General features: G+C 40.7%; 1 protein-coding gene across 1 annotated transcript; it reads left to right on the forward strand.

Annotated features, from left to right (window-relative positions):
* The first annotated feature begins 1,021 nt into the window (after positions 1–1,021).
* cdc37 (cell division cycle 37 homolog (S. cerevisiae)) lies at positions 1,022–23,164 on the forward strand. Its single transcript, XM_072248121.1, has 8 exons — positions 1,022–1,235; positions 7,799–8,080; positions 9,965–10,073; positions 13,032–13,147; positions 14,936–15,058; positions 15,270–15,452; positions 20,370–20,441; positions 21,941–23,164. The coding sequence occupies exons 1-8, from the start codon at positions 1,134–1,136 to the stop codon at positions 22,085–22,087; spliced, it is 1,134 nt and encodes a 377-aa protein (XP_072104222.1). The 5' UTR covers positions 1,022–1,133; the 3' UTR covers positions 22,088–23,164.
* Positions 23,165–24,214: the final 1,050 nt, after the last annotated feature.

Genomic DNA, 24,214 nt, shown 5'->3' on the forward strand with positions numbered 1-24,214 from the left:
TTATATATTTTGATGCTTCGTCATTCATGCTATTCCAAAACTTCACTTTTATTTTCTGGATGCATGGATTGAACAACGTTTTCTTACAGTTGGCTTCAAGAAGTTGATGCTGTAGCTTTGTGTGTGCTGCAAAGGGGGAATGTGGGGCCCACTCAATGCATTTGAAACTTCATTGAATAACAGGAAGTACAGGACTTAGTTGAGGGTGTGTGGGGTGGCAGTGGTCAAGTCCAGTGTCACGATGCTTAATTCTGGTGACTTTTAGGTTAGTGGTTCCATGTCACCATAATGGTAGCTTTAAACAGGGAGGAATATTGTTACATTTGTTTGTGAATGTCTTTCTGACATGGCTGTTCTGTAAAATAACTATTTCCATGTAAATATTTTCTGGAGACAAGGTGGTGTTTATAGCTCATTCAACCTTTTTTCCACCTCATTCCTGCTTAGGGATAAAGTCTTACAGGGCTACTGTTGGTAAGTAGAAATGAGATGATAAAATATTGGGTCTATTAAAAGTATAACTTGATAGGTTTTTGATCAGTAAGGATGTCAAAAGTTAAGGAGAGAAGGCAGGCGATTTGGGTTGAAAGGTCAAATAAATCAGTCATGAAGAAATGGTGGAGCAGACACGATGGGCCGAACGACCGGATTCCGCTCCTGTAAACATTGCATAGAAACAGGCCTCCGGCCCACCACTACAAGAAAACAAAAAAATTCTTGAAACAAGTTGTGAAAGCGACCGTGAAATTGCTGTAGGATTTCTTAACCAACATTATCAAACTCACAGCATTAGCATTTGGCCTTACAGCAAATGAAATGTCAAGTTTACATTAAAGGAACTCGAAAATAATGCCAACCAGAAACAAAGCGGGTATCTCTTTAAAACATTTGATAAAGAAAAAGAGAAGTTGGGTAGAAATAAGAAATCCCACACATTCCCTGCAAAAGGCTTTGACATTAACCGGCGCCTTTACCTCACCGACATCCCTGCGCGCCCCGCTGGGAGCGGCCGCGCCACCGGATGTGGAAGTGACGCGTGGTGGGCGGGAGGCTGGTGGCCCAGGGAGTTTTCTAGAAGCGGCCGGAGGGATTGAGTGGCCTGAGAAGTTAGGTTTCAGCCTCTGGTTGTGACGATGGTGGATTATAGCGTGTGGGACCACATCGAGGTGTCCGATGATGAGGACGATACTCACCCCAACATCGATACGGCGAGTCTTTTCCGATGGAGGCACCAGGTACAGGTCCCCGGCCCGGCTCACCACAGGCCACAGTCTCCCTGGGAAAGGTCCGGATTCCGGACCTACCTCGGGGTCCTCCCTTGCACCATGTGTGGCTGGGTGGACAGGGGGATGGGGTGTGACCAAGCCTTTCCCGCTGTGTACCTCCCCACCATTCCCAAAATACATATAGTGCATGAGGCTGCCAAAGGTATGAAAGAGTTTTGATCTCTCCACTTCTCGGGCTGATTTAGCTCCTGTTACAATGGAAATGTGCTATGTAAACATGTCACGGTGTTATTACAGCCTAGCACTGGTGATGGCCCCACGGATTCTTAACGCATAGGAGGAGTTCATAAGGCACTTCAGGTCAAGGTCAACGTCAAGTTTATAGTCATATACACAAGTACATGTGTGCACAGATGCAATGAAAAATTTGCAGCAGCATCATATGTCTGTGTGGAGGCACTAAGCCACCATTCTCTCCCCCCCCCCCCCTTTCCTGGAACCATACTAGATACTGTATTTTCCTTACGTACTTGGCAAATGTTTTTCAAGCCCCTGATTAGCTACATCCTTTCAGGCAGTGAGCTCTGGATGGCAGTCTATGTTGTGAAGCCTTTTATATCTAGCAGTGTTAATTAAAAAAAGGATTCCACTTGTAATTTGATTATACAAAATTGTAGTTGGTTTAAATCTGGAATGCCACCTGCATACTCTGGTCTTAGATATCATACAGGAAATATTTAACAGGGGATCTGTGGACCCTGAGATTCCAATTAGAAAATTAGGTTTATATTCCCTAAGACTTGCAAAAATTAAGTGATGAAATAATTTTGATTTTTCTAGCCTTTAGGATTGCCACAGGGACAACATCTTGGCATATTGGGTATAAGAAACTAGGAGAAGGGGTTGGCCATCTAGCATATTGAGCCTGCCCCACCATTCAATAAGATACTGGGTGATCTGGCCATGGACTCAGCTAAACCTGGTTGCCTTTCCCTCATGACACATAATTCTTCGGCTGTGCAATAATCTGTCTAATCTCTACTGCTTCCCTAGGCAGAGAATTCCATGAATTCACTACTCTCTAGGAAAAGCAGTTTCTCATCATCTCTCTCTTAAATCTATTTCCCGGAGCCTTGAGGCTCTGTCTCCTAGTTCTAGTGTCACCTACCAGTGGAAACAGCATTCCTCCCTCTATCTGAACTATTCTTATCTTGGAATATTTGCTGTAATCCGAAACATCTTTTGAGAATGAAATTGGGAATACATTGGGAGCAGAGTGGTTGGAATTTATTTTTCAAAGGGGAGTTTAAAAGGCACAGGAAGAGCTGACCATGATGCTAAATTAAACTAAACCTAAAGCCTGCACATAATCTATATCACTCTGTTCCCTGCATGTTCCTCGTAAACACCACAGTTCCAGGCACCCAGTACTGTTGCGGTTTTAATTTTTAAAAATACTAACTCCTCTCACCTTAAAGCTATGCCTTCTATTGTTTGACGTTTTTATACATTGCGTAATTTTTTACATTTCTATCTGCTATGGAGGAAAGAACCCAGGTTTGTCCAGTCGATCCTCGTAACTTATACTTTCTATTCGAGGCAGCATCCTGGTGAAGCTTGTTGTCGAGTTGGAAAACAGCTCAGTGCCCTGACCAAATAGACAAGCATGTCAAAAGCCTTCTGTATCATTAAGACCACAAGATATGGGAGCAGAGTTAGGCCATTTGGCCCATCAAGTCTTCTGTGCCATTTCGGTCCGATTTTCCTTTCAGCCCCCATCTCCTGTCTTCTCCCTGTATCCCTTCATGCCCTGACAAATCAAGGATCTATCAACCTCTGTCTTAAGTATATATAACGACTTGGCCTCTACAGCTGTTTGTGGCAAAGAATTCTACAAATTCACCGCTCTCTGGCCCTCTTTGCCCCTCATCTCCATTCTAAAGAGATGCCCTTCTATTCTGTTTTATATTCTAGTCCTCTTGAAATGAATGACAACATTGCATTTGCCTTCCTCACCACAGATTCAACCTGCAAATGAAGGAATCCGGCACAGGGACTCTCAAGTCCCTTTGTGCCTCAGTTTTTGTTTTGTATTTTCTATCCATTTAGAAAATAGTCAATCCTTTCATTTCTTCTACCAAAGTGCATGACCAGACACCCTATTCCATCTGTCACTTCTTTGTCCATTCTCTGTGGCCCCTCCACCTATCTTCATATCATCTGCAAACTTTATGACAAAGCCATCAATTTCATCATCCAATCATTGACATATAAACATAAAAAGAATTGGTCCCAACACTAACCTCTGTGGAACACCACTAGTTACTGGCAGCCAACCGGAAAAAGCTCCCTTTATTCCCATTCTTTGTCTCCTGCTTTTTTTTTAATCTATGCTAGAAGCTTTCCTGTAATAGCATGGGCTCATAGCTTGTTAAGCAGCCTCATGTAGGGCACCTTGTCAAAGGCCTTCTGAAAAGCTTAGAATGTCAACAAATACTCCTTTGCTTATCCTGCTTGTTATTTCTTCAAAGAATTCCAACAGATTTGTCAGGCAAGGTTTTCCCTTGAAACCATGCTGATTATGGCCTATTTTGTCATGTCCTTCCAAGTACCCTGAGACCTCATCCTTAATTATCGACTCCCAACATCTTCCCAACCACTGAGGTCAGACTGACTGGCCTATAGTTTCCTTTCTTCTGCCTCTCTCCCTTCTTGAAGAGTGGAGTGACATTTGTACAAACTAACGTAACTTTTCAGTCTTCCAGATTCATTCCAGAATCTAGTAATTCTTGAAAGATCAATACTAATGCCTCCACGATCTCTTCAGCCACCCCTTTCAGGACCCTGCTATCCGAAGGTAGAGATCTCCTATGAAACGGTTTGTAAGCCATGTTTATTATTATGGGAAAAACTTTTGAGCGTTCCCAGACCCAAAAAAAACCTACAGAATCATGCCAAATAACACACAAAACCTAAGATAAGAATAACATATAGTAAAAGCAGGAATGATATGATAAATACACAGCCTATATAAAGTAGAAATACTTTTCTGCAGCACTGTCTAGCGCAGCGAAAATCTCATGGAAGCGCTCTTGGCAGAAACACTCTCTCCAGTAACCTTTAAGCTATGAAGCTGCCAAATCATACCAAATAACACATAGAAATACACAGCCTATATAAAGTAGAAATAATGTATGTACAGTGTAGTTTCACTTACTGGAATCGGGAAGACGCCAATAAATTGCAGTTTCATCACAGTTAAACACTTGCTTATACAAATAACCACCTGACGCAATCGGCAATTGCCTCTGACCTGGGCCGACATTTACGTGCCGGGCGGCACCTAATTAATTAGCTTATTTATTCCAGATTTTTTCTTAAAGATGTGCTGGGTGCATTCCAACTACCGCTGCACTGCTGCATTCTTCGTGGCAATGTATTGGTCTGTGGCCTGGAGGTTGGGGACCACTGCTTAAACTATGAAGCTGCCCTCGCCTCAGAAACCGATCAAACCACCCATGACTACCTTTAAATTCCACTTTCACAACACTTTCATCACCATCATCCAGTGCTTTCTGTTTCAGCTTATTAAAAAGACTGACTGATTTCTCCTTAAGTATAAGAAAACTTGACGGAACACCACGCTTTGTACACCCATCAATCCACTCAAGCAATAGATTTTCCATTTTATCCATTATTGGATGTCGACTAAGAGAGACCACTTTGCTATGAGCAGAACCAACAGTAACAGCAGCTTTCAAAGTTCTTTCTCTCTGCGTATAAGTAATGCAAATGGTAGATGCAGGCAAGTTCAACGTGCGGACAATGTCCTTACTCCGTTCACCACGATCAAAACGCTTAATTATGTATAGTTTTACGCTAAGTGTAACACCTTTCCGATACCTTAGAACTCATCTTGCTAACGGATGCACAAAATAAATTGAGATAAAGCACATGTTTAAGCAATGGCGGCTAGAATGCAGTTCCGGGGGAGGAGCTTGGCTGTTCGGGCAGGCGCTGCCTTTTTTTGTAACAGTGAAAACACCTTCTGTTAGCGAAAACAGGTAATTAATGTAGGTCTTTCGTAACAGCGAGGTGTCGTAAAGCAAACGTTCGGAAAACGGGGGCCACCTGTACCATATGGTCCGGGTGGCTTAGCTACCTTCAGACCTTTCAGTTTTCCAAGAACCTTCTCTCTAGTTAAGGTAATTTTACACACTTCATGAACCGTGACACCTGGAACTTCCATCATACTGCTGGTGTCTTCCACAGTGAAGGCTGATGCAAAATACTTATTCAGTTCGTCCACCATTTCATTGTCTCCAGCATTGTTTTCCAACGGTCCATTATCCACTCTTACCTCTTATGTATTTTATGTATCTGAAGGAACTTTTGGTATCCTCTTTAATATTATTGGCTATCTTAATTTAATGTTCCATCTTTAACTAAATGATTCTTTTTGTTGCCTTCTGTTGGTTTTTAAAAGTTTCCCAATCCTCTAACTTCCCACTAATTTTTGATCTATTATATGCCCTCACTTCAGCTTTTATGTTGGCTCTGACTTCTCTTGTTAGCCATGGTTGTGTCATCTTGCCTTTAGAATACTTCTTCCTCTTTACAGTGTATATGTCCTGCGCCTTCTGAATTGCTTCCAGAAATTCCAGCATTACTGCTCTGCTATCATCCCTGCCATTGTTCTTTTCCAACCAATTCTGTCCAACTCCTCTCTCATGCCTCTGTAATTCCCTTTACTCTGCTGTAAATACATCTGACTTCAGCTTCTTCTTCTCAAATTTCTGGATGAATTCAATCATATTATGATCACTTTCTCCTAAGGGTTCTTTTACCTTAAGCTCTTTAATCAATTCTGGTTCATGGCACAACACCCAATCCAGAATAGCTGATCAATGAGCCACTCTGAAAAGCCATCACATAGGCACTCTAGAAATTCCAAGTCTTGGGGCCCAGCGCCAACTTGGTTTTCCCAATCTAGCTACATATCGAAATCCCCCATGACTATTGTAACATAGCCCTTTTGGCATGCATTTTCTATATCACATTGTAATTTGTAGGCCACATCCTTACTACTGTTTGGGGGTCTGTATACAATTCTCATTGCCGTCTTTTTACCCTTGAAGTTCCTTAGCTCTATCCAAAATGATTCAACACCTTACCCCATGTCACCTCTTTCTAATGACTTGATCTGATTTTTTTTTTATGAACAGAGGAATGCCACCCACTCTGCCTTCCTGTCTGTCTTTTCATTACAATGTGTATCCTTGGATATTAAGCTCCCAGCTGTAATCTTCTCTCACGCTATCTACTTAGGTTGCCATGAACTGTGTACTTTCTCCTAATATTTAACTTCATGCTTGCAGTACCTCATACTTGCCTGAATAAAATTCCATCTGCCATGTTAAATGTCCATTTCTTATAATAAAGTTCCACAATATTTTTTTGCTATCCACGTTCTCTAACTTTCATCATCCATAAACTTACTAATCAGTCTACATTTTCTCCCATCACTTATCACAGGCAAGGATTGATCTAGCACTAAGGAACACCATTGGTCACAGATCTCCAGTCAGAATAGCACCACAACATCACTGCCCTCAGTCTTCACTTGCCAGAACATATGTCACTGATCCTCTGCATCTTAGCTTCTGGTTAAGCCTGTCATGGAGCACCTTGTCAAATGCTTTACTGAAGTCCATGTAGGCATCATCCACATTCCTACCCTCATCACTCACAAAAAAAGACTTTCAAGTTTACAAGTCATGACTTGCAGTTCATAGGGACATTAAAAGTATCTTATTTCCTGGAAGTGCAAACAAGTGTGATGAATATTAGTCTTCAGATGACATGCACGGATTGGAAATGGAACTAGGAATATTTTGCACTCTTTGCCCAAGTTCTCCATCTTGGGCATGAAGATTGTGAAGGAGAATGGTTGCTTTATATAGATTTTTGGAGAAAAATGTTAGGCATTATTTAGGTAGTTAGAATGCACTATATGTGGTGCACAAACAAGTGAATGAATTGCATAATGGCCTCTTGGCATTGGTTTGTTAAGATAGCTAACTATCTTGAAATATTATATTGAACTTTATCCATCCGAACAAGTAGAGGTACCCTTCATTTTCTACCTGATAATACATTACTTCACTGAAGTATTACCTCCGTTCTGGACTTCCAATCCTTCAGTTCCAATTCATGGTAAATATAAATGTCATTCTTCCCCCATGCAGATTCAGAATCAATTTCTGAAAGCTGTCTTAATGCTGAGAAGCCTTTGAGGACCTTGACACTGGAAATACATGGCCAGCAATAATTTTCTCACTTACCCTCCAGTAGGTGTACAATTAGCTGGTGATGCTCTGTGGTCAACGTGTAGCAATTGTACCCAAACACCCTGTGCTTCCCTGAGAAAAATAACTGACATACTGTGCCAAAATTGGATGATTTAGTTTCTAAATCAACTAGTTTGTTTCTTGGTTTTTTTTCGACACCTTCACAGCAATGTTCACGGTTATCAGCTCAAAGAGCAGGTGTTTGCCACCTTTGTGTTTCAGGCTCGGATCGAGCGGATGGAAGAGGCACAGAAAGAGCGTGAGGAGTATGAGAAGGGGAGCGGTGATGTTAAGCGTAAGCTCAGTGAATGTCAAAAGAAGCTCAAAGAATTGGCATTGGCAGAAACGGACGATGCAAAGATAGAGATTGAAAAATTACAGGATGAGCTAAAACAGCTGAAAAAAGAGGAGAAGGAATGGGATAAGAAAGGAGCATTGCTGAAGAAGAAGGAAAAGTCTATGCCATGGAATGTGGACACATTAAGCAAAGAAGGATTCAGTAAGGTTAGTGTGGTGTTACTGAAGTAGTATTCTATATTTTCCACTGTTAGGCTGCTGAATGCCTGACTGCAAACAAGAACTTTGTGGAGAAATACAAACAAATCAAGCACTTTAAGTGCAACTTTTACCATAATCAACATCAAGATGCCCACTATGCTGCTGCCGTTTAGGGCAGAAATGAATTTTCTCCATCTCTAGCCAAGCTCTCTGTTATACCCCAGGTGTGGTTCATGGCCCACAGTTGCACACAGGTACAGGAGGATTCTTCATTGCTATTTCCTTAACACTTTTTTTTTTGCCAGTCAGGGTTGTTAGCCCTGAGCTGAACCCCCAAACCTGCAGGGCCAGTAGACCACTCTTAGTCTGGCCTTTTGCCCTTTGGCCTGTTTGGCATGTGTGACCCTATCAAGAGCTAAAGCACGAGGTCCTGACTCCAACCAACATAGCACTTTGGGTCATTGAGGCACACAGTCCTCCAAACCCTATGACAAGGTTGTGGTCCTCCTGGTCCACTGTTAAGGTAAGTGAGTGCCAGAGACCTTTGCATAAATACAAAACAGATCAAGCACTTTAAATGGTAAGTGCAGTTTTTTCAGTAAGCTGTTTTTTTTATTAGCTTCCGAAATGCTAATTGTTTAATTGTTTCATTGGCAGTGGAAAGTTTGTGCTATATCAGACACTGCCCTTCCTGGTTGTTGCCAATCCCAAAATAGCCAGGGAAATACAAGACTTGGATTCATATTTCAAACAATTAAAAACTTTTTGCACACATAGAAGTGGAATTCTGTGTGTGCTGATAATTTTAAGCTGGAAAAATAAATTAAAATAGTATTCAGACCATGCAACATCTTTGGAGATGGAAACACTCTATCCTGATTTGTTTTCATTACTTACGAATATTAGTTACAATTATAATGGAGTAGATACAGAAGCTCCTTAACAAAGTCTAACCCTGAACATCAGCAATGCAGCGAGAAGACTTGTTTTAATGATTGCGGGTGAGTATTAGTCAGGAGAGATTGTAATTCTACTTTATGTTCACTCACTCATTTGGTCCAGCAACAACTGTATTTTAAGATTAACATTTCCTGGTGTGAATTCATTCATGTTGTCCTCACTCCTATTCTGTGCAGTGTTCTCCAGACTTCCTATCTCTATTTCTCCATTCTGGGCTTTTGTTCATCCATTTTCTTTGCTCCACCTTGACCATATTAGACCTTAAATCCAATCTCATTTTATGTTTTGTCTTTTAAAATACTCTGTAATATTTTCTCTCACCAAGTGTTTATCTTAATGGCCCCTGGTCAACAGTGTTTTTATTGTCAGGTATGTTTAGATGTTTTTTACTGATTATTGTAAGTCACTCTATTAGGGACAATATAAACTCCAGTGGCTACTCTCATTATCTAGTTCAGTTTTGACATTTTTGGACAAGTGAGTCATTTGGTATTTAAACCAATTTTTTAATTTTATTTTGGTATTGAAATAAATAAGGCCCTCCATTATAACGTTAGCAAACAAGTTATTGGTGATAAACTTGATGTAGTATATAAAGCCTGCCTAAAATAAAATTTTGAAAGAGTCAAGCACAGTTATTTTTCACGCAAACACAAGGAAATCTGCAGATGCTGGAAATTCAAGCAACACATATCAAAGTTGCTGGTGAACGAAGCAGGCCAGGCAGCATCTCTAGGAAGAGGTACAGTAGACGTTTCGGGCCGAGACCCTTCATCAGGACAGTTATTTTTCAGTTGCTTTTGTTAAGTCTTGGAAATATTTCAGGGACAGTTTTTTTTCTCCTCTCCTCCCTTGACCTTGAACTGCCAATTAAAATCCACAGCTGACTTGATCATTTTGTAAATGCTGGAATATTCTGCTTTTGCTCAGAGTGTTTTTAATGTGAAACCGGAATCGACCCAGGTTGAAACAGAGGAAGATAAAGAAAGGAAACACAAGACCTTTGTGGAAAAGTACGAGAAACAGATCAAACACTTTGGTAAGCGGCAAAACTTAAGCTTTCTGGTTATGCTACAAGCTTTCAAAATGCTAATTTCATGATTATTACACGAGTATTTCATAGGATTGGATTTATTTATTTATTGAGATACAGTGCGGAGTAGGCCCTCCTGGCCCTTCGAACCACTCTGCCCAGCAAGCCCCCAATTTAATCATAGGAAAATATTACGATGACCAATTAACCCACCAACCGGTAGGTCTTTGGACTGTGGAAGGAAATCAGAGCACCTGGAGGAAACCCACCAGTCACAGGGAGAATGTACAAACTCCTTACAGGCAGCGATGGATATTGAACCCAAGTCACCTGTACTGTGAAGCGTTGTGCTAACCATTACACCACTGTGCCACCCCACAGATGTCACCTGTCCTGGAAAGCAAATGTGTTTGTGCATCTGAGGTTCTACCCCAAAATCTTTTCTTGCTGGAGAAGTTGACTATTCTCTCAGAGTTTGCTTCTATAAAAGTTGACACTGACTTTGTACAAACCAAATCAAGCTAGGAATAAGAGGATGTTTCATTTTATCTTCTACTTTCTGTGCTGACTGTTTACCAGTTTGAAGTTCAGACAGATTTATGTTACTGCTTTATTTTTGTACTTGACTCAGTTCACCAGTTTTGGAATTCAATGCAGTCACGATTACTGGATAGCATGACTAATACTTCATACTGCAGTTTCCAAAAGGAAAGTCAGCCATTTCGTTTTCTGTTTCTCTTTATTTATTTCTGACCTTTGAGTTCAAATCCATTTTTTGCCTTGCATTCACTGGTGTATATTTTGCCATTCAGTTTTATTATGTATGCATAGAATCTGTTGCAAAATTATAACACTGAATACCGGAAGTCTTGATGACAACACTGCAACAATTTTAACTTGTGTCTGTGTGTGCAACAATTTTAACTTGTGTCTGGTGTGCGTGAAAATTTGAGATTTAAATAAAATGGTAAAAATAGTCTACAAGTCGTGCAACATCTGTGGAAGTAGAAACAATCTTGCAAACTTTGTTTCCTTTACTTAAAAATATGAGTTACAGTACTGTCTAAAAGTGTTGGGCACTAAAAATTTTTTATATATATTTTGTTTTAGATATTTACTTTTTGTCTTCTACATTAGTGTGTCTGTAGGAAAGAGTAAATTTTAGAGTTCTAAACATTCATTTTCCAACAAATTAAATGTCAAAGAATTTTTTGCACTTCATTGAAGAAAGTAACACATTAAGTAATAGACCACTTTCAAATAAAGACTTGATTAGCTTGTAGGTGCTATATTTAACTCAGTGCAGGATTAATGAAAACTAACAAACACGTATTAATGATCAATGACGTAATGAGCTGAATGAACTAAACTAATGAACTGAAGCAGAAGTGGGTGTAGAAGTAATCAAACCGGGTGAAAGACAACCAAACTTAAAAAGTGAGAGTGTGGCAGCTTAACCTTCAAAACATCAATTCTCACGCCCTGGCAAGAGTGAGCATTGCAACGAGACATCGAACGGTCATCGTACGTCAGCATGGTCTTCCAAGCCATTCTGAAGAAGCACAAAGAAATGGGTAAGGTTGAGGACGCAGTGGTCGGCCGTAGAAACTAAGTGCAACAGATGAGAGAGACATCAAACTGATGCCTCTTCTAAGTTGGAAGAAATCCAGCGCGGATATCAGCTCTGAACTCACAGAAACCACTGGAATCCAAGCACATCCCTCTACAGTCGGGAGAAGTCTTGTCAGAAGTGGTCTCCTTGGAAGAAATGTTACCAAAAAGCCATTCCTCTGAACTGGAAACAAAACCAAGATTCACACCTTCAGACAAAAACACAAGGACTGGGGTGCTGAACAATAGCAGCAAGTGCTCTGGACTAAATGGTCAAAATTTGAAATTTTTGGCTCAAATTTGTCCTTGGAAGACCTGGAGAGCACTACATAGATGAGTACCTGCAGCCAACAGTGAAGTACGATGAAGGTTCCCTGCAGGTTTGGGGCTGCATTAATTCTTGTTGGAATTAATAGAACCCTCAATACTGAGAAGTACAAGCAGATTCTCATCCATCGCACAATACCATCAGGGAGGTGTCTGATCGGTCCCAACTTAACTCTGCAGCAGGATAATGACCCCAAACACATGGCCAAGGTCAGAACTATCTTCAGTGAAAAGAAGAACAAAGAATTCTGCATCAGATGTTATGGCCTCCACAGAGCCCTGATCTCAACATCATCTAGGCTGAATGGAATTACCAGGAGAGAGAGAAGCAAGCAAGATAACTAACGTCTGCAGAAGAACTGGGGCAAGTTCTCCCAGATGCTTAAAACAACCTAGCAGCTGATTTTCTTATAAAACTGCGCAATAGTGTACCTAAGAAAATTGCAGTTTTAAAGGCAAAGGGTAGTCACACCAAATATTGAGTTGATTTAGTTTTTTTACTGTTTATTGCTCTTTTTGGTAAATTTTTGATATTTAGAAACTTTTCATTATTTTTGAAAGCATCTCTGCTTTACATACGCAAACACGAGGAAATCTGCAGATGCTGGAATTTCAAGCAACACACATCAAAGTTGCTGGTGAACGCAGCAGGCCAGGCAGCATCTCTAGGAAGAGGTACAGTCGACGTTTCGGGCCGAGGCCCTTCGTCAGGACTAACTGAAAGAAGAGATAGGGATCTCTTCTTTTAGTTAGTCCTGACGAAGGTTCTCGACCCAAAATGTCGAGTGTACCTCTTTCTAGAGGTGCTGCCTGTTCCGCTTTACATACATGTTTTACATGTGCCTAAGACATCTGCAACGTACTGTGGATCTATCTAGAATAAAATGTCTTTAACTAATTGGCACACAACCTCTTGTAACAAGTTATTGATTGAATGCATGCAAGTTCGTCAAATTAATGCAGGGGATGAATGTTGTTCAGTTTCAGAGAGGGAGACAAATAACCTTGTTGCCTATCTGTACACAGGCATGCTCAGCCGCTGGGATGACAGTCAGAAATATCTGTCGGACAATCCCCACCTCGTATGTGAAGAGACAGCCAATTATCTGGTCATCTGGTGCATAGATTTAGAAGTCGAAGAGGTAAAGTGGGTCATTAGAACACGAGTGTTTTGAGTAGGAGTAGGCTCTTAAATCCTGTTCTACAATTCATCAAGATCATAGCTGGTCTTTACCTTGGCCACCTTTTCCTGCACTTTTCCTTATTCCTTTGTTGTCCAGACTGTTTACAAGACATGATGCATTTGCCAAATAATTGCCATCAAAGCAAGTCAATACCTTTTGAGTATTCACTAACGACCAGACAGGGAAAGGCCAAGGGGCTTACTTTGACTGCAGGTCTGTGACTAGTGGTGTTCTGCATAGATCCATTCTGGTACTTCTGATGTTTATGAGATATATAAATGATCTGAATGAAAAACGTAGATGGGTATATTAGTAAGATTGCAGACAACATAATTGCTGGTATTGTGGATAGCATAGAAGACTCGAAAGGATACAGCGGGGCATACTGTCATGTGTGGACATGATAGAGAAATGGCAGGTGATGTTTAACCCTGCCTTATTTTAAGTGTTGCACTTTGGGAGGAGACTATACACTGTCGGTATCAAAACTGTTAAGAGGAATCTTGGGCTCCAAGTCTTTAGCTCTGTAAAAGTGGCTGCGCAGGTTCATTGGGTGGTCAAGAAGACACATGGCATGCCAGTTTTTTGTCAAGGAATTGAGTTCAAGAGTCAGGAAGCTATATTGCAGCTTTATAAAATGCTAGTTGTGCAGCACCTTGAGTATTGCATTCGGTTCTGGTCGCTCCATTATAAGGAGGAAGTGTAGGTTTTGGTTTACTAGGATGCTGCCTAGATTAAAGGGCATGTGCTACAAGGAGAGATTGGACGTCTTGAATTGTTTTCTGTGTAGTGGCAAGGGCTGAAGGAGGGTCTGATAGAGGTTTATAAGATTATAAGTGGCAATATCTTTTTCTCACGGTTGAAATGCCTTAATACCAAAGGGCATGCATTTAAGGTGGCGGGGGGGTTTAAATTCAGAGGGGATGTGTGACGCAAATTTTATATGCAGAATGATGGCTGTCTGGATTGTGTAGAAGCATATATGATAGAGGTGTTTAAGTAGCTCTTTGATATGCACATAAATGTACAGGAATTGGAAGGATATAGGTATTGTCCAGGCAGAAGGGATTAGTTTAGTTGGGCAATTAATTGCTCAGGTAATTAGTTTGGCTTAACATTGTGAACTGAAGGGCCTGCTGTTCCTCTGCTGTACTGTTCTGTGTTCTAAATTAAATAATCTGACACTCATCTTGGGTCTCCTAAACTTCAATGAGGATCTTCCTGCTGAATTTAGGGGTGCAGAGAGGTGCAGAGATTTGATTACGTTCTTATTATCCAGACTGATGAATTGTTGTGACCCATTATAGACTGAGACAGCTTTGTACAGTTATTGATAACTTGCTGCCTAAAAATCTTGCGGTCAGTTATGCCTACTGTGTGTGGTTTAGGGATATATAATTGTGAAAGAGCCACTTTATATTATCAATCACTGTACAGTTTACCAGAGAAGATTTTTATCCTGTTTGCATCTGTGGTTTATGAATTTTAGTTTTGGCATTGTTGTTCCACACATTTGTGTGGGTTTCACATCGTATAGGATTACTATTCATGAAGTGCTCTGACATTGAATCGAGATTGGGTGATGTTTGGGAGAACTGAAAAATTGAGAATGAAATGAGTGTCCTAATGAAGTGGAAGTAAATTTATGGGATAGAATTTTGTTGTGTCAGTACAGTTAATCTTCAGAGCATCTGTTAAAAGTAATTAATGTATTAAAGTTATTTTTTTAATGGATTCCCTCTCCAGAAACATGCACTAATGGGACAGGTAGCCCATCAAACCATAGTAATGCAGTTTATCCTGGAGCTTGCCAAGAGCCTTAAGGTGGATCCAAGAGCCTGTTTTCGACAGTTCTTCACCAAAATCAAGGTATGGGAAAAGTTGGTAGTCATTTGAGTTTTAATCAGTTTGTTTTAGACCATCTCCCTGTGAAATCATACTCTCCCTTGTGACCTAACATTCTTTTAACTGTACCAGATATCATTTTTCTTGTGACCATGGATAAGTTTTGTGTATTTCATGAGAACTAAGACTAAATATTGAATCTGGGACTTCGGGGTGTTTACAACTCTCTTTCCAGACAGCAGATAAACAGTACGTGGAGGCATTTAACGATGAACTTGAAGCCTTTAAGGAGCGGGTCAAAGGTCGTGCCCAAGCAAGGATAGAAAAGGCAATGAAGGAATATGAAGAGGAAGAACGCCAGAAGCGTATGGGACCTGGTGGGCTTGACCCTGTGGATGTGTATGAAAGTCTTCCACTGGTGAGTATATCATTATTAAATGGTACCATTGGTCTGGGGAAGAGTATTTAATGTATTCCCTCATAGTCCATTCAGCTGGAGAGTTCTACTCTTACCTTTCACCAGTAGAGGTGCTCACATTCTGCACTGTATCTCAATAAAACAAAATAAAGACTTATCATTGGTTTTCAGTACAACACATACACAAAATGCTGGAGGAACTCGGCAGGTCTGGCTTCATCTACAAAGAGAAATAAACAGACGGCATTCCGGGCTGACACCATCAGGATGTGACTCATCTCAGGCTCTCGCTGATTCTCCTCATTTCCTTAAACTTGAGGGAAATCAGGAGGAAAAAGTCAGGGTCTGAGATGAATTTAGCAGTGTCCAGCAGGGTTTTGTATGTGGAAAGTTGTTTTTAACAAACCTTTTAGAATTCTTTGAAGAGGCAAATAAAGGTATGACTTTAGCAAGACCTTCAACAGGGTCTTAAAAGTAGTTCATAGTAAATTTATCTTCAAAGTACACATCTCGCAGTTGTACATGGTGACATTTATTTTCTTGCAGGCATTCACAGTAAATACAAAAAAACCCACAATGGAATCAGTGTAAAATTGCACACAAAGACAGACAAACAACCGAAAGACAAGATGCAGCAAATACTAAAAATAAAAAATGTAATAATAAAATAATATATAAAATATAATAATATTAATAAATAACTAAGTAATAAATATTGTGAGCATGAGGTGAAGAGACTTTGAAATTGAGTCCATAGGTTGGGAATCAGTTCAGTTTTGGGGTGAGTAAAGTTATCCCCTCTGGTTCAAGCCCCTTATGGTTGAGAGGTAATAACTGTTCTTGAACCAGTTGGTGTGGAACCCTAAGGTTCCTGGACTTCCTTCCTTATAGCAGCCGTGAGAAGAGATACCTGGATGGTGGGGAACTTTGATGGATAAAGCTTTCCTGAGCTCTTTGTAGGTGTGCTCAGTTGTGAGTACGGCTTTACCTGTAGTGAACTGGGCTGTATCTACTACTTTTTGTAAGCTTTTCCAGCCAAGGGTATTGGTGTGCTTCAATCAGTCAGGATACTCTCCCCTGTGTATCTATATAAATTTGTTCGAGTTTAGACGACGCCAAATCTTCGCAAATTTCAAATAAAGTGGAAATGCTGCTTGACAGAACAGATGATGGAGAGGGTGAATTGAAATGAATTGATTTTATTATTTATATCCTTCATATACATGAGTAAAAATCTTCATGTTACATCTCCATCTGAATGTGCACTGTGCTGTGCCGCCTTTGCGTGCTGGACCCAGGACAGCTCCTCTGATAACGCCAAGGAATTTAAAGTTTCTAACTCTCTTCACCTCTGATTCCATGATAACCTCCGGTTTCCTGCTTCTGTAGTGAATAATCAGCTCTTTAGTCTTGCCGATATTGGGTAAGAGGTGGTTGTTGTGGCACCGTTCAGCCAGATTTTCTATCTCCCTCCTATATGCTGATTTGTCATCACCTTTGATTCTGCGAGCAGAGGTCAAATTTAAATATGTCATTGAATGGAGCTGTTCTTAGCCTTACAATCATAAATATAAAATGAGTAGAGCGGGGTGGGGGGGGGTGGTGCTAAGCACGCAGTCTTGTGTTGTACCTATGTTACAGGTAATTGGGAAGGAGATGTTGCCAATCTGAACTGACAAGTCTGCAAGTGAGGAAATCGAGGATCCAGTCACACAATGGGATATTGAGGCCTAGGTCTTGGAACTTATTGATCATTTTTGAGGGGATGATAGCATTGAATGCTGAGCTGTAGTCAATGAAGAGCAACTTGTATGCTAGTTGAGTAACAATGCTGGCTGGTATGGAGCTGGTTAAGTGCATTCATAATTGGTTCTGAGGTAGGAAACGGAGTAGTGGTTGAAAGTTGTTTCTTGGAATGGAGGCAGGTAACTAATGGTGTGCCACAGGGATTGGGGCCCTTGTTATACATTATTTATGTAACTGATTTGAATGCGAATACACAAGACTTGATTAGTAAATTCTGTGGATGACATGAAAATAGTGTTGATAGTAGAGCAGGTTATTGCAGATTAACAAGGAATTTTAATCAGGGAAGTGTGCTGAGGAGTGGCAAATGGATTTCAATGGAAATAAGTATGAGGTGATGTATTTGGAAAGTCGGAACAGCATAGGACTTGTACTTTGAATGGTAGGCCATTAGCTAATGTGATGGGATGTAAGGACCTAGGAGCAGAAGTGCGTAGTTTGTTGAGAGTGGTGTCACAAATATGGTTTTAAAAAAGAAAGCTGGCCTTCATTAGTCAGAACACTGAGTATAGCAGTTGGGGGATTATGATGCAATTGACTAAGTTGTTTATTGGGTTGTATTTGGAGTTCTATGTACAGTTTCCATTACCCTGGTAGAGGAAAGACATGGTTAAACTGGAAAAAATGCAGAAAAGATTTGCGAGGACATTGCCGGGATAAAAGGGTCTAAGTTGTAGGGAGAGGTTGTCGAGGCTAGGTCTTTATTCCCTGAAACGCAAGAGAGTGAGGGGTGGTCTTAGAGAAGTGTTGAAAATTATGAAAGGCACAGATAAGGTGGATGTTATCAGTCTTATCCCAGAGTAGGGAAGTACAAAACTAGCAGGGATAGGTTTAGGGTGAGAGAAGAAAGATTTAATTAGGATCTCAGAGGGGAAAATATAGCATGCAGAGGATAGTGAGTATATGAAATGAACTGCCAGAGGATGTGATTTAGGCCAGTACAGTAGTATAACTTAAGAAACGTTTGGATAAGTACGTGAACGGGCAGGGCTTAGAAGGATATGTGCTGATTGCAGGGAATTGATACCAGCTGTATGAACACAATGATGGACGTGTTGGGCCAAAGGGCCTGTATACATGTTGTATTTTTCTCTGACTATAATGCAAGGAGTCACTAAGTAGCTTCAATTTACTTTTCACAACTTCCAAAGACAATATTCAGATATTGTCTGCTGTTGATGAACCTGGCTGAGATTTGATCTCTGAGTCCCTGACTCAGGGACCTTGACTTCTATAGTTGGTCTCTGGTGTCACTGCTATTGACTATCTTGTAGGGTGTCCTTTTAAACATTCTGTGCATACCTTTTAGTTACAGCCCAGTTGTTTTTTGCCGTTTGTATAGCTATGATTCCAATCTTAATTATTTTTTTTACAAATGTTTATTTAACCCCCTTCAAATTTCTGCTAATCTACAGTTATCACATTATCAGTTTGTGATTTTTGAAATTTATCATACTGCCCCTTTTACAAGATGTCATTTCTTTAAAAGTCCACATTTGCTTGTTGTTCACTGTATAGTCCAGAGGAATAGTTCACAGTGGATGGAGAGCTTTCACAGCTACGTTCCCACATTTGTTGCTAACCACCTGTGTATGTAACTTTCACTGTGCTGCTTTGTTCTCGGTTCCAGCATCTCTTGCTCGCCAGCAGGGTCCTCCCAGAGCCTGGTGGGATACTTAATATCTCTCTCTGGCTGCTACATCAGAGTCATTTATTATCAGTGACTTATTGATGTGAAATTTATTTTGTGGCTGTATAGAGACATTAAAAATTACCATAAGTTGCTAAATAAATGGTACAAAAAAGGAGTAATGAGGTAGTGTTCATGGGCCATTCAGAGGTCTGGTGGAGGTGAAGAAGCTGTTCCTAAACCGTTGTGTGGATCTTGAGACTCCTGTACCTCCTCCCTGACGGTGGTAATACGAAGACGGTATGTCTCGATGGTAAGGATCATTGGATATGGATGATGCCTTCTTGAGCTACTGCCTCTTGAAGATGGCCTCGATGGTGGAGAACATAGTACCCGTGATTTGAGCTGGCTGAATCTACAACCTCTTGCCATCCTGTATGTTGGAGGCTGCAATCAGGCTGTGATGCAACCTGTCAGAACCATACATTTGTAGAAATTTGCTAGAGTTTATGTTTATATATATATATATATATATATATACACACACACACACACATACACACAATTTGTTCATTTTTCACATATTGGATGTTTGACTGTCTTTGTGGTTTTGGGGGAGGTTATGAATTCTACTGTGTTTCTTTGTTTTCTGGTTGCTTGCAAGAAGGTGAATCTCAAGGTTGCATATGGTATATGTACTTCGATAATAAATTCGCTTTGAACTTTTTTTGACATACCAAAGTTCCTTAAGCTCCTCAGAGTCAAGCTGTTGGCATGCTGTTTTCATGATCATATCCATGTATTGGTCCCAGGATAGATCCTGAAGATGTCAATGCCTAGGAGCCTGAAGCTGCTCACCTTTTTCACCACTGACCCCATTCTCCAATTTTCAAACTTGTCAGGACCAAATTGATTTTGGACTTTTGGAAAACATATCAAAATAGACTCTGTTGAAACCCCAGATGGCAGGGATACTTGGGCAGCATCTGTTAAGAGAAATGTTACTTCATCATCAATGCTGCTGAGTATTTCTATAATTTCTATTAAATATTCTGTAGATGATAGACTTTTAACAAATTTGGTTAAACTAAATGAGACTAGAATTAGAGATCATGGGTTAAGAGTGAAATGTTTAAGGAGACTGAGGGGTATGTTTTTACTTGGTGGTGAGAGTGTGGAGGAACTGCTAGCAGAAGTGATGGATGCAGTTTTGATTTCAATATTTAAGAGAAATTTGGATAAGCACATGGGTGGGAGGGCTATGGTCCAGGTGCAAGTCGAAGGGGACTAGGCAGAGTAACAATTCAGCACAGACTCTGCTGCAGTACTCAATGACTGTATGACTCTGTAATCCTTGGAACAGGCAACATTTGCTCGTCCAAGTTTATGCCATCCGCAATGAATTTGAGATATTTGTTTCTTCTTGTAAAGCTTTTAAAAGTTTGCAACATTGCTTAAATCTTTGCTGCCTGTTTTTGCAGGAGATGAAGAATTGTTTCGATGCAAAAGATATTCAACTGTTACAGGATGTTATCAGCAAAATGGATCCAACAGTAAGTAATTCTATGGCTAAAAATATTGAGCACTTCTGCATCAACATCATGCTTAATCGTGTCCTGATGGTATCACTTCTGTATTCCTACACTTCCTGATCTTGACCATAGAAGGCATTATAGATTAGATTATGAGGACACGCAGTCCTCTTTTATTGTCATTTAGTAATGCATGCATTAAGAAATGATACAATTTGTTCCTCCAGAATGATATCACAGAAACACAAGACAAACAAAGACTAAAAAAAACTGACAAAAAACACATAATTATAACATATAATTACAACAGTGCAAAGCAATGTTGTAATTTGATGAAGAACAGACCATGGGCACTTTAAAAAAAAAAAAGTCTCAAAGTCTCTCGAAAGTCCTGTCATCTCACACAGACGGTTGAAGGGAGAAACTCTTCCTGCCATGAGTTTTCAGCGCCGCAAACTTGCCGATGCAGCATCCTGGAAGCATCCGACCATAGTCCGACTCTGGGTCCGTCCGAAAACTTCGAGCCTCTGACCAGCCCTCCGACACCGAGCACCATCTCTGCCAAACGCTTCTACCCTGGCCCCGGCCCCGGCAACAGGTAATAGGCAAAGCCGAGGATTTGGGGCCTTCCCCTCCGGAGATTCTCAATCACACAGTAGCAGCGGCAGCGAAGCAGGCACTTCAGAAGTTTCTCCAGGTGTTCCTCTGTGCTTCTCACTTCCGTCTCCATCAAATCAGGATTGTGCATGGCCCCCATTTAACAAATACAATATCAATTCAGAGCAGCCGCGCACACTGCGTTGCGCCGCCATCTTCTCCTCCCCTCCCCTCCTCATGTATGTGATTTTATACATGAAAGGATTTGAGGGAGTGGACACCAATATTATGTGGAAGTTCTGTCAGTTTGTTAATTCTTGGCTGGGTAATCCTGAAAGCAGTGTTGAGCAATTTAGTGGTCTGCTGTTCTGAAGAGGGAGTGTGAGGGAAGATTCCTAATGATTGGGGGGGTGGAGGAGTAGAATAGAATTATCAAGCTAAATGAAGACAAATGAGCAGTTTAAAAAGTAATGAAAATTTAACTTTGGTTTGAAATGCCTGAATTCCAATTGGTAATCCAAAAGAATAACAACACAGCACTCTCAGTAGATTATCTGTTTCAGTGATATGGATGCACTGGAGCAGGGTTTAGACCACAGTCTTGTGGACTTGTGGCAGGAGTGCTATGAGATGACTTAAAAGATCGCTTAAGACTGGTGCTGCCGTGCATCTGTAATCCCAGCGTCTACTTGGTTTCCGGTGATCCCAGCTAGGCATTGGGTATATCTGTGTGTTGCATTTTGGTTATGTTTAGTTGATTAAATTTGATTACCTCCTGGCCCACTGTATGTTCTGAAAAAACAGGAAAAATCTGGCCAACTCTGAGATGCTGAAGGGTTTCCTGAAACCATGTAGCAGTGTTTGTCTTCTGGAGATGGTTGTTTAATTGTATTAAAGATGAATTCACCCTGTGCATCCTCTAGGAAGCTAAGTACCACATGCAGCGCTGCATTGACTCGGGACTCTGGATTCCAAATGCAAAGGCTGCTGAGGAGGAAGGAGAGAAGAAAACAGGGGAAGATGATCCTGTATATGAAGAAGTTAAAAAGGAATCCACTGAAGAAAAATAAAGCTATTTTTGTTTGTGTAATTGCTAGCTTTAAATGCTGTGCCTAGAAACAGACTGCATCCTGGTTAGGGTTGACATAAACTTGAATATATTGGTCTATTCAATGAAAACTGAAAGTCTGACACAAACCAAATGCTTTTCTGTATTTTAATAAATACACAAGTTTTTGACAGCTTACAGACTGCTTCACTATTTGCAGTAACTCACTGGATCCACTGGTAACTGCAAAAGAAACAGGTGTCTGAGTGAGTGACTGCTTTCCAATTACTTCATGACCATTGCATATGGCATTGAAACACACAGACAAGGGAAGTACCTGTTGCTGCTCCTAAACTGTGCCGAGTTATCAAATGTGGGTTTGCGTGGTTGCCGTGAAGGTTCGGCTCACTGGAGAGAGAACAGTTACTGCCTATGAAACTATACCTCACATAAGTATAATGTTGAGGGGGAAATAATAGAATTTAAATTCTGCAAGTGGGCTTTCTAGCTAATGTCTCTTAATTGAGGTAATACTTGGAAAGAAATAGAAAATCCTGAAGGTTATTGATACAAAATTTGATGGGAATGAAATAACAAAATTTTTGTGGTCCAAAAAACAATGTGGAATCCATGCTCACAAACTTAGATATAGTTAGCAAAGTTGTTATCTCGTGATCTGGGTACATTGTCAGGAGTTGGGACAGGGAAACAGAATTATCAATACTTCATAGGCTCTAGGATTTTGAGTGCTAGTACATCAACATTTCATTTTTCTGGTTAGATGAGGGATTTACATGACACAGTTTTGATAAGTGCTTTTATCTTGGTATTAAAACATCATAGTATTGTCTGTACTAGATTTGACTACTTTTATGTTCTGTACATATACTTTAATGAAACTGCACACTGATCGCATTCTAGCTCAGAATAACTGTTCATTGAGGGCCAGTGTTGCTGTTGATACCGCTTGTTACTGTGGCCTGTTTGATCTGAAGCAGTTGCTGTTTTCAGTAAGGTAGTTATTGTGTCCATTTATTTCCTGTTACTGGCCATCATGTATGCAAATAAAGATGCAGTATATTGCTTCTTGAGTGGCCTGCTCACTAAACTTTTGTAGTTTATTTCTCCTAAATGTTATTAATGTAAATGCAACAGGAATGCTTTAAAGCAGCAGTCCCCAACTTCCGGGCCGCAAAGCATGCAGCGGGGCAGCGGTAGCCGGAACGCACCCAGCACATCTTTAAGAAGAAAGCCGAAATAAACAAGCTAATTGGCACGTAATTAATTAGCTTGTTCATTTCGGCTTTTTTCTTAAAGATGTGCTGGGTGCGTTCCGGCTACCGCTGCACCCCTGCACGCTTCGCGGCCCGGAGGTTGAGGACCGCTACTTTAAGGAATTCGTAAACACAAGGAAGAACAACACCTTATATTCCGTCTGGGTAGCCTCCAACCTGATGGCATGAACATTGACTTCTCTAACTTCTGCTAATGCCCCACCTCCCCCTTGTACCCCATCTGTTATTTATTTATATACACACACATTCTTTCTCTCTCTCTCTCCTTTTTCCCCTCTGTTCCTCTGACTATACCCCTTGCCCATCCTCTTGGCTTCCCCCCCCCTCACCCTTTTCCTTCTCCCTGGGCCTCCTGTCCCATGATCCTCTCATATCCCTTTTGCCAATCACCTGTCCAGCTCTTGGCTCCATCCCTCCCCCTCCTGTCTTCTATCATTTCAGATCTCCCCTCCCCCTGCCACTTTAAAATCTCTTACTAGCTCTTCCTTCAATTAGTCCTGACGAAGGGTCTTGGCCAGAAACATCGACTGTACCTTTTCCTAGAGATGCTGCCTGGCCTGCTGCGTTCACCAGCAACTTTGATGTGTGTTGCTTTAAGGAATTCTTTGTTTTTAAGAATCGCTGGTTTCATCAGTAAGCCTGGCAGAAGGTGTATTTAGCATTCCAAAGTGTATATTCTCCACACTTCCTAACAAACTTCTAGAGAGCTTAGTTTATTTCTGACCTTGATCAGTTAATTTTTGATGCCTTCTATGAAATGCAATGGGAGGTCTTGTTGGAGGGAATGTGTTAATATTGAATGTTTTGTATTGATTCAAACTGGAGAAACCTCATTGTCTATGTACTCACTTTTG

Source organism: Mobula birostris, chromosome 32 (genome assembly GCF_030028105.1).
Source record: "Mobula birostris isolate sMobBir1 chromosome 32, sMobBir1.hap1, whole genome shotgun sequence".
Lineage (NCBI taxonomy): Eukaryota > Metazoa > Chordata > Chondrichthyes > Myliobatiformes > Myliobatidae > Mobula > Mobula birostris.